The 17,461-nt window shown below is 31.7% G+C and overlaps 1 protein-coding gene across 1 annotated transcript in view; it reads right to left on the minus strand.

Annotated features, from left to right (window-relative positions):
* Window positions 1-17,461, minus strand: part of LOC148284816 (dipeptidase 1-like) — a 148,730-nt gene that overhangs the window by 13,220 nt on the left and 118,049 nt on the right. Inside the window, exons 8-9 of the mRNA XM_088234729.1 lie at window positions 17,330-17,414; window positions 9,729-9,804 (exon numbers count right to left, since the gene is read on the minus strand). Coding sequence (XP_088090855.1) covers window positions 9,729-9,804; window positions 17,330-17,414 — 161 coding nt within the window. The remainder of the gene's footprint in view (window positions 1-9,728; window positions 9,805-17,329; window positions 17,415-17,461) is intronic.

Here is a 17,461-nt window from a genome sequence, read left to right on the forward strand (position 1 = left end):
CCAAAGCAGTACGGTTTTACTAGAGCCCGGTCTACGGAGGATGCCATACTTCGTGCCAGCAAATGGAGAGATGATTGCCGGGCGAGATTTGCCTGTGGGATATTCCTCGATATCTCCGGTGCATTTGACAACGCCTGGTGGCCGATGGTATTGACAAAATTAAAATCCAGAGGTTGTCCGAAGGAACTTTTTGGGATCATCCGGAGCTACCTTAGTGATAGATCCATCTCTGTAGTCCACGGATCCATAACCGTGTGTAGAACGACGACCATGGGTTGTCCACAGGGTTCTATCCTGGGGCCATCACTATGGAACATACTATTTGATGACTTGCTGCGTTTACCTTTTCCGGCAGGCAGCGATATGGTGGCTTACGCAGACGACGCTCTTCTTCTCTTGTCAGGAGACAGTAGAAGGGAGTTGGAAATTAGGGGGTGTGAGGCACTTAAACTAATTTTAGAATGGGGAAATAGGAACAGACTAACATTCTCACCGCAAAAGACTATGGGACTCATGGTGAAGGGTATCTCTGACAGAGGAAGAAAACCCACAATCAGGATGGGTGGGCGGGGAATACGATTTTTCCAAGATGTAAGGTACTTGGGTGTCCTTTTGGATACCCAAGGATCGTTTTTGGCTCATGCCAAAATGATATCCTCAAAGGCGTCTTCGCTTTTTATGAAAGTACGAAGGGTGAGCCGAGCAACGTGGGGAATAAAAAGTAATGGGGTCCGACTAATATACCGAGGAACTTATGTCGCACAATTAACATATGCTGCTAAAGTTTGGGCTCATCGTGCATCCTCTGGTGGCGTCTACAGGACCCTCCTGAGTGGCCAAAGAGCCCCTCTTATTGCACTCACGGGTGCTTATAGAACTGTGTCCACAGCCGCTTTACCTGTCCTGGCCGGGGAACTTCCGGCAGACTTAGAGGTAATGGAATCTGTTGCGGTGAAACTACTAAAAAAAGGTGAGTTGGTTACATATTTTGACATCAGTGTTCAACACCGAGAGGGTAGTAGATTAAAACCATTGACAAAAAGAATAACAGAAAAAACTATTGACGAGTGGCAAATTAGGTGGGATGCATCTCTGACGGGGCGCTGGACGCATACATTTTTTCCGGACATACGAAAAAGACTAAGCCTTAAAAAAATTAACTTGGATCACTGTGTTGTCCAGATGTTGTCTGGACATGGTGAGTTTAGGTCAAAACTATATGACCTCGCACTAGTAAGAGATCCTGAATGTACTTGCGGGGAGCCCCGTCAGACGGCTGAACATATCCTATGGCATTGCCCGATTTTAGATACTGAAAGGGAAAACATGCTAAACGGCTTGACAGAGGTGACGAAGCCGATGTGGAATCCAAGCTTATTGGCTAATCCAACTAACGTCAAAGCATTTTTTCATTTTGTCAGCGAATGGGTAGAAAAATGGGAGGAACTGGGTAAAGGCCTACCATGAGTACTAAATCAGTTTAAGATGAAGGGATGCATACTTGGGTACTAGCATTGGTTGTCTGAACTGAACTCTTGTCCGTCTGTGTTGTTTTTGTCCCATAGAAGGGAAATGGTAAATTACAAATCTAAATAGTAGACTAACTCAAGAGAACCACGCGCCGACCATGCTCTAGGACCCGTTTCGTCTGCTTTAAGGTCTGTGAGATTGTTAGGACGATTAAGGTCTTTGCATAGGATTGTTTCTACTGTTGGTATTAGGAAAATGGTTTTTGCGAGGAATTCAGTACTATGAAGAAAAGTAATTTCGCCTGAGTTCGATAGGGATCGTGTTAGGATCTGTGTTAGGATTTTGCCGGTAGTGTCTTGATGATTTGATTTTCCACTGTGATTTGTTATAGATCTGTTGATTGAGTGCATGTTGTATAGGGCAAATTATTCTAATGTTTCCTATATGTATTTGGGTTTCGTGTCGTTTGATTGATTTGTTTGTATTACTACGTTCTTCTTCCTTTCCGATGCGGGATCTGGAGCGTACGGCCGCGGTCTCAATTTAGAACTAACACTGTATTCCTCCACTGTAATACTGGGAAATTAGAAAAGGGTGATTGTGCTGACCATGTGTATTTGATTGATCACAAACTGACAAAACTGCAGTGAGGGGTACAATGAAAGTTTTTAAAGTTTATTTGTTTTGTTATTTTCGCGGTTTGATTGTAAAGAAATATTAAATTTTCGCTTAATTAGTTTAAAAAAAAAAAAATTGATATTGATATGCGAAACTGAAGAAAGACTCAAGTCTTTATGAACAGTTTCGGGAAAGGGGTGGATGCTTTCATTGATCATTCTGGGCAAAGGCGACTGTGCACCATAATTGGTCCTGTAGTGACCGAGGAAAAGCATTTCATTATTTCTTAGTCTACGGGTGGGAACGTTAAAAAGAATCTTTTGCAAAATTTCAGGGGCATCAATGAGACAGTTCATAATTTTATACATGCAGATTATATCTGCAATGCATCTGCGTTTTTCAAGACTTGATATGCTTAAAAACCTCTCCATATCAGAATATGAATAGTCTCCTCTTTCCAATCCCATCTTCCATGCAATTTTTCTTATAAAACGATGTTGAACTGATTCAAGGCGCTTGATATGAACAGCATAATGAGGGGACCAGATTACAGATGCATATTCAAGAATAGGGCGAACTAAAGAGCAATAAAGTGTTTTAAGTGTAAGCATACTTTGGAAATCAGACGTAGTTCTATTAATAAAGCCTAAAATTTTTAAGGATCTGTTTACTATATTATCAAAGTGTTCCAGAAAAGTTAGTTTATTATCTAGGATCACTCCAAGAGTTGCCTAGTATGTAGGTGAAATAATTCAATTAGATGAATCTCACCCGCATAAATAGAGGTTTCAGCTCTTTAACTTCACAAACATCAACAGATGAAAGAATTGAAGGAATATAGATGTTTAAATATGGGCAGAATGGTGAATGTTACACAGTGTGTAAAGTGGCCAATTAAACCAGCCATTGACAGGTCATAAGCCCTGTAGATGCCTAGACTTCTATATTACCTTCTCTTAAATGTTCTTCATCTCTGTTGTAATATGCTAATTCATTAAAATAATACACCATGTCTCGTAGAATACCTGTTTGCACAGTGCAGGTTTAAATTGTATTAAGCTTAGATTATATCATGTCTGTGAATCGTTAAGTGTAAAAGCCCAAAAAATAAATCACCGAGACCTCCTTTTACAAATGAACAAAATTTTACACCAAGTATAAAAACTTTAAATATTCTTGGGAAAATAATTAGATGCTGCCACGATTATCTGTAATTCTGACACTATAAAAAAGGTTATAACAAATCTTTATTTAGAATATTCGATTTAAAGTAAAAAGTGATTTTGAGGAAAATTGACAAATCAGTTGGTTAATAAACACACAATACTTTAGAAACACAAATCAATCCTAACTATATTGTGTTTGTAGAAGATAATTTTGTTTGTTTTATTGCTAAATAAAAACGATTAAAGGAAAACGTAACAAAAAAAAACGTAGCTTGTGTTGGCTTTTATTTTGTTCAATACACAACTAATGTATTTCAAAATCTAAACATGTTCAATTACCAGTCACCGACGAAGATGCTTTGAATTTTCATACAAATATACGCACTTTCGTACATAAATATCGATATTAGTTTAGACCGTCTCAGTATATACCGATGAAGATAGCCGTTCATAATCGCGGCCCAGGAGGCATCTCACCAAATATTGAATCAACAAGCTACGACTAAGAAATATTACGGGGAAAAAAATATGAAAAGTGTGATTTTAAAACATTTGAATTGTAAAAAAAGGCGATATACATTTTTCACAGTGGATGATATAAGTTATTAATTCGTGACATCATGTTATTGTGTAATTTACCCAGCTATAAATTAAAACTAATCGAAAAATTAAGAAATGTTAGTAATTGCAAAATAAATGAAGAATGAAATAAATAAATTGAAAAAATATTTTTTTACAATTTTTTTTTTTGCAGCGCAACAGGCCAGCAGGCCCAATGACAGTGGTGAATTACAGCACACTACACCTAGACTTAAGAAAAACCACATATAATTTTTGTGTTCTCACTAGGAATCGAATCCGTAACCTTCCGTGTGTGAGTCAAGCGTCTTAACCGCTACACCGTTGGGGCCACCTATACAATGAATGAACAAAAAATAATAAAAAAACAAATTCAATGATTTTCAGAAGTACCACACATAATAATAAATATATATTTAGTGACATACTCGTGTGACTGTTTATTGTTTAATGTTTGCACGCAATTAAAGAAAAATATTTAATGCTTTTTCTATGTGAATATTTATTATGAAAAACGGAAATCATTTAATTTTTTTTCCATGATATATTTTAATAAGGGAATATCACATTCTATGAATACCGATAAAAATGTATGGTATGGATTTAGAATTGCATTTTAAAAAATAATTTGGATATTGTAGAGAAATATTTTCATACATAAGGAAAAAAAAATGTATTAAAAATACATGACTAGAAAAGTTTGGCCTTGGTTGTTATGACGTCAAGATTCGTGATAATTTTCGAAACAAATTTCAATGGCCGGGAACAATTAAACATAAATCGTGACGTATTAGGGGCGTGACCAATGGAATGACCGTTTTTGCGAGAAATAAAAATTACAAATCTAAAAATATTTTTTGTGCTACTAATAATTAGCAAACTTTGTTTTTTTACGCGACAATATTTCACAGACCTTTATTACTTTTAAAAATGTAAAAAAAAGTGCAATTTCCCTATTATGTTCAGTAGGCTCTAAATATTCAATTGTATAATCGAGTTTATGTGTTTTTGGTCCAATGCTTTCGAGTTGTACATATCTTTACATTTGGACCGCTACAAAATCGGGGCACAAAGTTATTTATTGCATAAATATGGAGGTCCTGAAATACTTGGAATTGGATAACGACCTCTACCCCTGAGTACAATCTCTACAGAGTCTACAAATCCTTTTCGCTGTTTGGTTAATAATAACCCGACCCACGAATGTTCAGTATAATTTGCAGCATGGAAATGATACTTTTGGGAATAATTGCCTAAGCAATGTACGAACTCACCCCAGAAACAACAAATAATTGTAAGGGAGGACAAATTATTAATGCCTCCGCTCGCCCCGTATAGCGCTTAGGGGAGAGATTTTTGTTCCTTTTCATTCGTTTTCTTTCCGACGAAGCTTTCTTGTGGTCAATATTTCTCCCGTTCTATTGGAAAAAGCTGTAAGTTGCAGGCGATGCTCGGTTAATTTTCTTCCGAAGCCAAAGAGTAAATTTTTATTTCTATTTACTTTTATTATTTTATTATTTATATTATTATTATTTATTTAATAGCATGATTATACATTTTTACAATTTAAAAAAAATTTCACTTATTTTTACTAAAACTAAAATCCCACCAAGCCACTTTTTGTAGCTTGTTAGTGAAATTATATTATATTATTATTTTTTTTTTTTACTTCTTCTGTTAGCTTATATAACAATTAGTATACGAACTAATATGTACACTTACTATCATAATTTATCTATTAACATCATTTTACAGTAAACATAATTATTTTTCTCCAAGTTTACGTAAATTTATTTTGTTTTTTATAATTATTTAAGTTTATTTTGCTTATTGGATAAATTGCCGGTTTTTTTCTTATTATGTTTACTATGTTCAATAACTAATTTAAGGCATGTTTCATAAAACTTATTGTAAAATGTTTCTCTTGACACGGGAGGGGAACATTATTCTCTATGAAAAAAAAAATCAAAATCGTAAAAGTTAAATTTTTTTTTTAAAAATACTCATTTCATTCTTCATAAATTCTGATGTCTTCTCATATATTTTTTAACCTTTGCACATGATGCAATTTCGGGATTTTGTTTTTTTTAAATGGCAGCTTTATTTTTTCCTCAATTTTAGTAAGCATATTATTATAACTGCAAAAATTAAGCGCTTAATACATTTTTTCATCCCACTTAGAAATATACTTAAAGTCCCGGACTTGAAACACCTATACCATGCACTGGCAAATTCTGTGTTGACTTACGGTCTAATTGGTTGGGGAGCTTGCACAAAAACCGCCCTTGAACCTGTAGCAATTGCACAGAAATCTTTAATCCGAGTCATTTAAAAAAAAACATTTCGTTACCCAAGTGACTTGCTCTTCAAAGAATTCAGAGTACTGAATATTATTCAACAGTATATATTGAGAACGGTAGTGGTAGCACACATAAATAGAGACATTTACCCAAGCGTCAACCACAACCATAATACAAGATACTCTAATAGGGATCTGATACTAAGTGAAGGGGTCAACACTGTTCTGGCATCGAGACAACACTATTACGTAGGCAAAAAGGTCCATAACCCTTTGCCAGAATCGTGGAAAGACGAGAGTGTTGTCAAGTTTCGGAAGGTGTTGACCTCGCTCTTTCATGACATTGGTCGTAGAGAGTCAGAAAAGTTGATGCATGCCACGGATTGGAGATTCTTACTGGATGTCAAAAATAAAATATAAAAATAAGGAATAATTTAAAAAATATATATTTATAGATGACAACCATGAAGTTTCGCATAAGTAAATTGTCTATTTTTTTATGAAAGTATGTATGTGTATGCGCATGGGTGTATGTACGTGTGTGTGTATGTATATGTGTATATATATATATATGTGTGTATATATGTGTATGTCTGTATGTATATGAATCAAAATGTGTATCTCAATAAGTTTATATTTTGTTTGTCTGTGCTCTATATTAATTTGTTAACTATTATAATATATTAAAATGTAATTGCCTAGCTTGGAACGGGGTATGTTCCCTTGTTAGCTGGGCAAAGTGAACATGGAATTGTATTTTGATAAAAAGTGTGAATAAATAAATAAATATATCACTGTCTTTTTTATTGGTATCCAATTGAGTTCTTTTCGCATTTTGTCTATTTTATTATATGTATTATTGTATGGCATTCTTCTTATAGCTCTATTTTAAAGTATTTCTTATTTATTAAAATTTTCGTGATTTAAAATTTACTGTGAAGCTTTTATCAATATGTGGAATAATTGAACGTTATTATGCAGAAAGCGACAAGTCTACAATTTTGGAAAAAATAGAAATTGGTGTTGTCGGGTTCAGTGAGGTCAATTCTATGTTCTTTTAAAAACAGCTAGGCCGTTTTTATATAAAAAAAACTGTAATAATCATCTTTTGAAAATAATGTTGATCACAAAAATGAAATTTCTTAATTTGCAGAAAACGCCCAAAGCACTTGTACAATCTTACTTACGGTATAGACGCCGATGGGAAGATTAATGCCTCGAGAAATCTAGTTATTTTTAATCAATTTAAATAAATAAATGCAAAATTATTTTCATTTAATTAATTTATTCAGTTAAAAATACGTGTAATAACGAAATATGTTTAAACATAGAATGTCCCCTCATATATTCAATAGATCCGGATGTTTTTTGTAAAATGAATATTTTAAATTGTGTGGTCAGGTAGGCTTTAAAAAAATCCCCTTAATTCCTTTAACGCATAATTGAATTATTTTAAAATTTATTGCAACGAATTAATTAAGTAATTATTAACAATTAAGTACTCTGACAAAAATATATAACACGTTCCATACATAATGACTCAACATACATCAGAGTTTTACTAGGGCTGGCTGTTTTCTGCAAAATGCACATCTTAATTTCTGTGGTCAGCTAGACCCTAAAAATGATTCGAACTGGTAAAATAAATAATGAAATTATTTTTTGTATTCATTATTTATTATTTGTTAAACTCAAAAACCTTCCAACGGCTATGTAGATTGGATTATTCACTCTTTTCACAAAAGTGCTATTATCTCAGTTCCACTTTTCTATGGCTGGCTGCTTTCTACAGAACAACACTCAATTCTAGTTTTATGTGTGAGTCCTGCAGTATTTCTATCTAACTTATTTCTCAATCTACCGAGAAATAATAAACTTTTGACTATTTTTTTAAAAAACATCCTCAAAGGTTTGCATTCAAAGTTAATTTCGAGTAAAATATTATACCCTCATTTATTTCACTTTCTCAATAGTTTCGCCATCTATTTAATATTCATCATTAGGCTTGTTCTTTTTTTCCTATTTCCATGTATTTAAAATATAAATTGAATGTCGCGTAAACAACGGGCCACCTGAATATGCATTTGCTGCTGATTGAAGTACTTATTGCAATATTTTGAGTTTATTCAAATGTTTTTAGACAAAAGACTGGATTTTAACCCCTAGGGAGTCGTCATTAAGAGTAACAAATTACAGCAGAGATGAAGACGGTAAAGTGTCCACTTAAACCAGCCAACCACAGGTCATAAGCCCTGTAAATGCCTAGATTCCTATATTCCCTTCTCTAAAATGTTCTCCATCTCTGTTGTAATTCGTGAAGAACTTATTGGATCTTGTAATTGATTGTCTAATTTATAAACACAAAATATAATTCGTTTACTAGTATAGTTACACTAGAAAACGGGTATTTATTTGCCAATTTTTTTTTTCCTAATTTTTTTTAATGCAAGTACATGTATTCTGCACCACAACAGACCGGAGGCCCAATTGCATTGGTAAATAGTGCCCAAAATACTCAGACTTGAGCAAAATAAAAATATATATTGTTGTGTTTTCACCGGGAATCGATCTCGAAACCTTTCGTATGTGAGTCAAGCGTCTTAGCCATTATACTACGAGGGACGCAAATTTAGAATTCTGTTTACTTATTTATTTTATTTTAATTTTCTTATAGGTGTTCACCTATATTTTTTCAAAAGATTTTATTTTTGATGCTTCTTGATTTTTAAAATAATTTGGATAAATTATTATTATACATTCATAACATATAATGTGCTGTTAAAGGAAAGGTATTTATATATCTGCTGAAGCTGCTTGGAATAATTCCTTGTGATTTTATAAGTCAAGTGTTCACTTTTATTTTTTTGCCAATAGATGCCGTATTTCCGTACTGAAACTGAAAACTGAATGATCTAACATGGCTAAACATAGTGTTTCAAGGCCAGACCGCAAAACATCAGAGGAACATTTCTCATGGTAAACTTGAAAAAATCTTAATAGCTTTTTTTAAAACACTCTTCCCTACACAGCCGTTTTCCTTGTCCGCGCCCGGTGCATATCGCTTCGATGGTCAAATACGTCATGTAACTAATTTTTGGTTGAGAGTTAGTGAAAGGGATGCTTTTCGAAAAATGAAAGATTTACTCCACTTTCAAATCACAAAAAAAGTATAAAAAATGAGTTTTTGGAGAAAAATTATTTGGATTTAAAAAAAAGTTACTATAAAGAATGTTAACCTGAAGTTTCGCGGTCTGACCCTGAAACACGGTGCATATTTAAAAAAAAAAACATAAATTTCTGTCTAAATATCAATTATTTAATTTTAAAATCTAATGCAAGACACTCTTTCTCAAATATATATGATATTTTTTATAATATATATGAAAAATATATATAAAATTTAATTTTAAATATTAAAAAAAAAAAAAAATTAAATTATCTTAGTCTGTCAGACCCTCAGAATGTTCAGTGGCACTATCGCTTAAGTATGTTTAGTGATGTAGGGTTAATTAAACTACATTTTATAAACTTGTTTGTGCACCTAATACAAAATTAAAAATTTACAGGAAAAAAAAGTTTAAATAATAACATCTCACCTGTTCACGCCATCGTAGTCTCCGCCAAGTCCAACATAATCTGAACCAATTTTATTCTTAATGTATGTCAAGTGTTCTAGAAACAAACAAACAAAGATTAACAAGGAATATTATTGAAGCATTAAACTTGTTTTACGCCCCTGTGCTCCTATTAATCATTTAAGAATCAAATTTTAAAACAATTCAAAAACTCAAATTCACAGCCCGCCGACAGACGCCAAATTGTTGCAAAATACAAAAAATGTATTTTGCAATAATTCGGAATACACGTTGAATTATCCACAAATATGATTTTTTTAAAGATTAGCAATGAAAAGTTGAACCTTAACTTCTCTAACTATGCTGAAAGTAAACAGTACCATGGAATAAGCTCTCTTTAACAATTATGTTAGACCAGTTATTTTTGTTCAAATTTACTACTTGACAGGCCATTCCGTGTGCTATCTAAACCGACAAGACAAAATCTTCTGTTTTACACAGACAACGCGTCAACAAACTGTTTGAAACAATCTACAATATCTAGAATACGCGAGCAATATGACAATAGATTTACCGAGGCTGATATTTTTTATGACAATGTATGTAAATTTAAGTAAAAAATCATAGAAATTTTAAAAGAAGCAGCCACTTTATTAATATTTGCTATTATTATTATTACTATTATTATTATTTTACTATTACATATTTTTCATATCTTATATTTTACATTGATGTGTTATATTTAACATAATTTAAATTGTTGCCATTAGCGTAGACAATTTTTTTAGTGTGTGTATGAGTGTCGTACACTAATATACAAAGAAATTGTCAATATTTCTATACATACTGTTTGTTTACCCAATATATTAAATACATTAAAAGTATATTTTATTTAATTTATCAAGAGAAATACAGGTAAAAAATACATAATCAACAAAATATTCAGAGAACAAAACCATTTATGGATATGAAATGTGCTTTAGAAAGTGGTTGTGAGGACAAGTGTGTGTATATTTTTGAACAAGTGTCAAAAATATATAAAACATAATTTTATCAATATGGAATTACAAATTTTATTTATTTAAACAAATACATGTATATTACGAATTTTCTTATACGAATTCGTTTCGTAAATTCATTCGTATCGCACGAGTGGGAACGAGAGCAAAATACAATTTTTATTGCGTTGGAGTGAGATGGATACGTGAAGAACGAACTTCCTTACGAGACGAAATAGTGGCGGAATGTGGGTTCAGAATCGAATTAAATTTCCGCTTATACATAAAAATGAAAATGTGTTAAGGAATTTTCAGTCACTAGAAAAAAATGGCAAAACTTTTTCCGCCTTTTTTCGCGACTACAAAAAACTTCTTTCGTGCAAACATACATACATACATCATACATTATACGATTACACATATATATGCAAATATACGGAAATGTATACAAGTAGACAGTATAGTTTACTAATCAAAGTGAGCACTCGGCGCTAGACGTTTTCAAAAATATTCTCAAGGAACATTTCTGTGGCATTCAGGTAAAGAGGCACATGTCACTAACATTGAAAAATGAGTTGAGTAAGCAGTTCCACTTTAAACGGTCTTTAGAAGATCTTTAGAAGGTTGAGTGAAGAGATACAACTTAGGAAAAAAATATAAATTGCATTGTTTCAATAATAAAATTGGTTAATTTCTAATAATTTGAAAGTACTATTAGGTAAACAAGTATAATGTAATTTGTATCTAAATTCCCTTTAACAGCATGTAAAAATCAAATACCAGAAGAAATACAACATGAAATGTACCGCTGTACGTATTTCATTTAAAGTTTATCCTAAGATAGAACATAGTTATGCAAAAAGCAGCGAGTCCACAATTTTGAAAAATTAGATATTGGTGTTATCAAGGTCACGAAGGTAAATTCTATGTTCTGCCTTAAACATCAAGGCCAACTTCAAACAAAACTGTAATAATTACCTTTTAAAAATTCCGTGATGTAAAAATGTAATGAAAATGAATGTCACCTCATACATTCCAAATTTTTTGTGAGGTTTTATTCAATATTAGATCTGGCTGTTTTCTGCTAAATGCATATTTTGGGCTGTGTAGTCAGCCAGACTTTGAAAATCATTAAATATTGACATTTAAATAATTGAATTCTCAATTGTTCTATTAAAAAAATGAATGGATGCATTGTTTACCATTTTTAAAAGTAAAAAAAATCTGTCGTAAAAATTCGATTATTCACCACTTTTACAAGAGTGCTATTATCTCAGTTTCACTTTTCTAGGGCTGGCTGCTTTCTGCATAACAACATTCAATTATATGTCAAAGTAATAAATACCCATATAATTATAATAATAAAAAAAACGAACGCTCCATAAAACTTAACCAAGTAATTAAAGATGACCAAATGCAAATAGAAAATGTAAAATACCTACTTGGTTTGGAAATTAATGACAAATTAGCATGGACAAAACATATCATACAATATATATATATATATATTTAAAAAAAAAATATTCCAGTAAAATGGCTATAAAGTGCAGAGCCAATTCTACCATATAAACATGAACATTATTATAAATATAAACAAAAATATAACAATAAACATAAATATAAACATAAAATAAAATTTTATATTGCAGCACTTATGGTGGTCTTAACATATCGCCATTAAAAGTTCAATTATTGGGGAAGTAAGAAGAACAGAAGTTTTTGATAGAATAACAAAATTAACGAAATACAATGCTTTCTTACTTCCACACTTTGTATATGGATTAGTAATATGATCGCAGTGTAATAAACAATTGCAAGATATAATTGAAAAACAATGAATAATGCACCCAAAGTAACATTTGCTTTTAATAAATATACAAGGACTACCGAAGAATTACATTATTTACAAAACATACTCAAAAAACACAATAAAAAACTGTTCTTACAGCTTAAAATGTGATTGTTGTTGTTTTTTTTTTTTGTTTTTTTTTTGTTTTTTTACAATAAACATAAATGATAAAACAGAGTTTAAAAAAATAAAGCATAATTACACAGCAATGAAATACATATTAATAGAAAAATAGTAAACAAAAAAATCCCACAAAGGCATGGCCTGTTCGTAGGTATACAAGAAAATGTTGATTAATTTTTGCTCCTATAATAAATAATGGAAGTAATATAGATGTTTAAATATGAGCAGAATGGTGAATGTTACACGGTGTCTAATGTGGCCACTTAAACTAGCCAATTGCAGGTCATAAACCCTGTAGTTGTCTAGACTTCCATATTACCTTCTCTAAAATGTTCTTCATCTCTGTTAAGATTTATATACTACTAGCTGACCCGACAGACATTGTCCTGCCCGAACGTTGGATTGCCTCGAAAAAAGACTTTTTATTGATAAGTTGGTACCTAGGTACTTGTTTGTGATTAAATTCCAAAACCAAAAATGGTTAATATTCAAATATTGAATTTATATAGGTCGAATTTATGTATGGTCGAATTCCAAAATAAAATATATTTTTTTAAAATATGGCATTCTTTTTGCAAACGTCAAACTCCGGTCTTATCACCAACAGAGGGGTGTACTTATGTAGGAATACAATTTTTAAAAATGTGTTTTACTATATTTTATTTTAGTATTAACAAAAATCAAGTAAAAAGATATAAATGGGTAGAATTTATAAGGAATTTATGGAAATAATCTGACTGAGATCCACAAAAAACAATTCTGTTTGTAAACATTCAAAAACAAACTTTTTTTAGAAACAAAAAAAAACAACATTTTTTCATTTTTTGTAAATGCATTCTCTTCGAATGCAACCCCGGTAGATCGATGAATAAAACATTTATGCTCCTTAATTATTTTTAACCCATTATATTGAAGATTTTAATATCTACGAACACGCACAGCGCAAAGATCTATATTTCTCTAAAAACCGCACGTAAATGGGTTAAGCCGTTTAGGAGGAGTTCAGTGACATCACGTGTACAGAGGAATTATATATATATATATATATATATATATATATATATATATATATATATATATATATATACTATTAAGCGTGTAGTCCAAATGATAATTGAAATGTATGATTAAAAAATAATTTTTATATACATTTTTGCCATTATTTAATAATGTACATGCTTACACTTTCTATTATGTTGTATCCTGACTCAACACAGGGGTCTTAGCCTCACGGAGTTTGGAATACGTTAGTATTATGTATATATACATATATATAAACATATAAATATGTATTTGTTTGAATTAATAAAATATATATAAATATTACACCGCCTCATAACAGTCTATTTGCTGATTGGAAATATTTTACCAATAAATAAAAAAAATAAAAAAACAGTAAGATCCTTTAAATAACTTCCTTGCTTATTTTATTTTATTTTATTTTACTTGGGAAATCAACAGTTCTACATACATATTTAAAGTAAACAAACAGATATAGTGTATAAACTCAGAACTACTCGTAATAACAGATTTCCGCATAGTATACAAAGTCAATAAAGAAAATATATTACATATCAAATAAATACATATAATTGATACATATAAAAATGTTATTTTCATGTACTCGTAAATATTTTTTAATAATCAAAGATTTTTTAAATATTTATTTTAAGAACATTAAGTTACTATAAATTGGGCGGGATTAGGACAAGAATGCTTGAAGAGAGGATAAGGAGGGGAAGGGAGATGTACATATTTATTATTATAATGTCTACTAAGTTACAAAATGCATTTTTAATGTAAATTTTAAATCTGACAGAGTGATTATTCGGCTAATAGTGACTTATACCTCTTCACCTAAATGCCACAGATTGTTTCCTACCTAGAAGCAGTGCAAAGTATACAAAGAAAGGATATTCTGCAAATACTCCGGTGTGTTTCTACACTTCATATATTACAATAATGAACAACGCTGTTCGTTCTCATCTCAATCTCTAGAATGATTACTAAAGAAGCGTCTGCTTTGCAAAAGCACACACATTTCAGACTAAAGATATTTTATATTTTTCACAATGATGGTAAACTTATTTGCGAAGGTGATTTAGAAGTATAAAAATGAGCAATAAAAATAAGAATTTGTAGCATAAATAGGGAAATATCACAAATTTCGGATACTGATAAAAATACGTGAAACGGATTTAAAAAAATTTATTGTATTTTCAAAATCACTATGGATACTGTGGAAAATTGTTTTTTTTCACAATTTTTAAAATAAAATTGTAAAAAAATACATCCTTACCAAAATGCGACATGTTCAGTTTTGACAAATGTGACGTCAAGATTTGTGATGGCATTCAATTCAAATTTCAACGGTCACAAACAATGTTTGCATAATTTTACAGCTACATTTTTGTAAAAATCACCTCAAGGCCGCTGTACAATAAATAAATATCCCAGCACGTCTTGCAACTACAAAGCTCATGGACGATTGGGATTCTAGATCCTCGTTTCCAATTTTAACATATTTTAGTTATAACACATAGAAGCTAGGTAACAACACGTCGTGCAGCTACATACCGCGTAGATGGCTATAAATGTAGTCTTCTTTTACAATATTTTTTTATTTGATTTGATGAAGTTAAGTGTTAAATGATATTTAAATAAATATTAAAAAAACTCATTTTTCAAAACTGGAACTAGATTATAACAGGTCTTGCGGCTGTCAAGCGCATTAGTCGCAAACAATGGTCAAAATTTAACTGAATCGTGACGTATTAGGAGCGTGGCTAATGCAAAGAAAGATTATTTTACGATACGAGAAGTATTATTATTAAAATAAAACTTCAATAAATTATAATCTTTATATATATATATATAATTCATCTGTACGTGTGATATCACTGAACTTCTCCTAAATGGCTTAACCGATTTAAATGCGGTCTTCGGGAAAATATAGATCTTTGCCCTGTGCGTGCTCGTAGATATTAAAATCTTCAATCTAATATGTAAAAAATAAGTAAGAAGCATAAATATTTTATTCATAGATATACCAGAGTTGCATTCGAGTAGAATGCATTTAAAAAATCTACAGATGTTGTTTTTTGTCTATAAAAAAGGTGTTTTTGAATGTTTACAAACAACATTTGTTTTTGGTGGATCTCAATCAGATTTTTTCCTTAAATTTCTTATAAATTCTACCCATTTAGTTCTTTTTGCTGGATTTTTTGTAATACTAAAATAATATTAAATTTTATAGATTATTTAAAATCGTATTCCTACATAAGTACACCCCTCTGTTGGTGAAAAGACCGGAGTTTGACGTTTGAAAAAAGAATGCCACATTTGAAAAAAATATTATTTTATGTTTAGGAATTCAACCATAAACAAGAGCCTACTTAAATTTAATATATGAATATAAACAATTGTTAGTTTTGGAATTTAATCACAAACAAGTAACTAGGTACCTACTTATCAATAAAAAGTTGTTTTGCAATGCAAGCCAACGTTCGGGCAGGACAACGTCTGTCGGGTCAGCTAGTAATATCATAAATGTAATAAAATACAAAACAAACAAACAAACAAACCATCACGCCCTTTCCTCTGTAAGGGTAGGCAGAGAGGATAGAACGCCACAACACTCTATCTTTGCATACAGATCTCGATTCCTCTACATTCATACATCTTCTCATGCACGCGCGCCGATTATTCCGACTTTTGACATGTCCATCTTTAAGTATTTGTTGGATTTGAAAATGCCATGTCTTTCTCGGTCTTTTTCTATTTCTGCATCCATCAACATTCGCATTGTAAATATTCTTAGCCGTTCTCTCGCTGTCCATTCGTTCTACATGTCCAAACCAGCGCAGAGCTCCTTTCTTGATTTTGTCGATAATGCTTGTCTCAGCCTTACATAATGTACGGATCTCAATACAATATCTCAATACAATCATCCAATATCTACTAAAATGGTATACTCTGAATACCTACCTGAAATATGTACTACGACATACTACGTCTGTGAGTACTGTATTCCTGTGAGCCTGGCAGACTCAGGAATCAGAAGCTCGAGGTTCGAACCCCGTTCGATCACAACTGATTCCCATTTTTTTTTTTTATTTCATTTCTCCGCACGCAGTGGTGCAAATGTCACTGAAGAAGTACTCAAATAAAAGCGTATTCGGATCATTTTTGTTACATGGAAAAGCAAGTGAGTCTTACGCTTCAGGTGTCAGTCGAAGAACAGTTCAATATTACAGAACGACCTTTAAAATCAATATTACACGTCCATTCACCAGGAATCGAACCCTACGCATGGAAGGCAAATGCGCCAACCACTACACTTCATTTCATTTTTCAGGATTTTTAACTGAGTTCCGACTTATTTTATACATATAACTGTATTATCCATCCGCCGGGACATAGAAAAAATTAAGTTTTTAGCCCAGTTATTTACTAGTTGAAAACAGTCTTAAAATTAAAATATTTGTGTAAATCAAATGCAAATTTGCGGAAAAATAAGTAAATACAAAAAATATAAGAATTCGCATTGCCTAAAGGAATGATTTGTGTAACTCGAAAGGTGTTCGAGGTGTTAGGTGCTACCCACCTACGCGCAAAATAAGTTTAAAGATCCCTTTTTGTAGAAAACTTACCAACCACGTCCTTGAGGGTAGCATTATTGCTACACTTTATAAAGTTGGGGTAGAAGTTCACCATAATTATACCACCGGTGTCTTTCTGTGGAAAAAGAAAATTAGAAAAGTTTACTTTTACACTTTCATAAA

The sequence above is a fragment of the Micrasema longulum genome, unplaced genomic scaffold (genome assembly GCF_059751315.1).
Source record: "Micrasema longulum isolate JH-2025_06_02 unplaced genomic scaffold, ASM5975131v1 h1tg000087l, whole genome shotgun sequence".
NCBI classification, from domain to species: Eukaryota; Metazoa; Arthropoda; class Insecta; order Trichoptera; family Brachycentridae; genus Micrasema; species Micrasema longulum.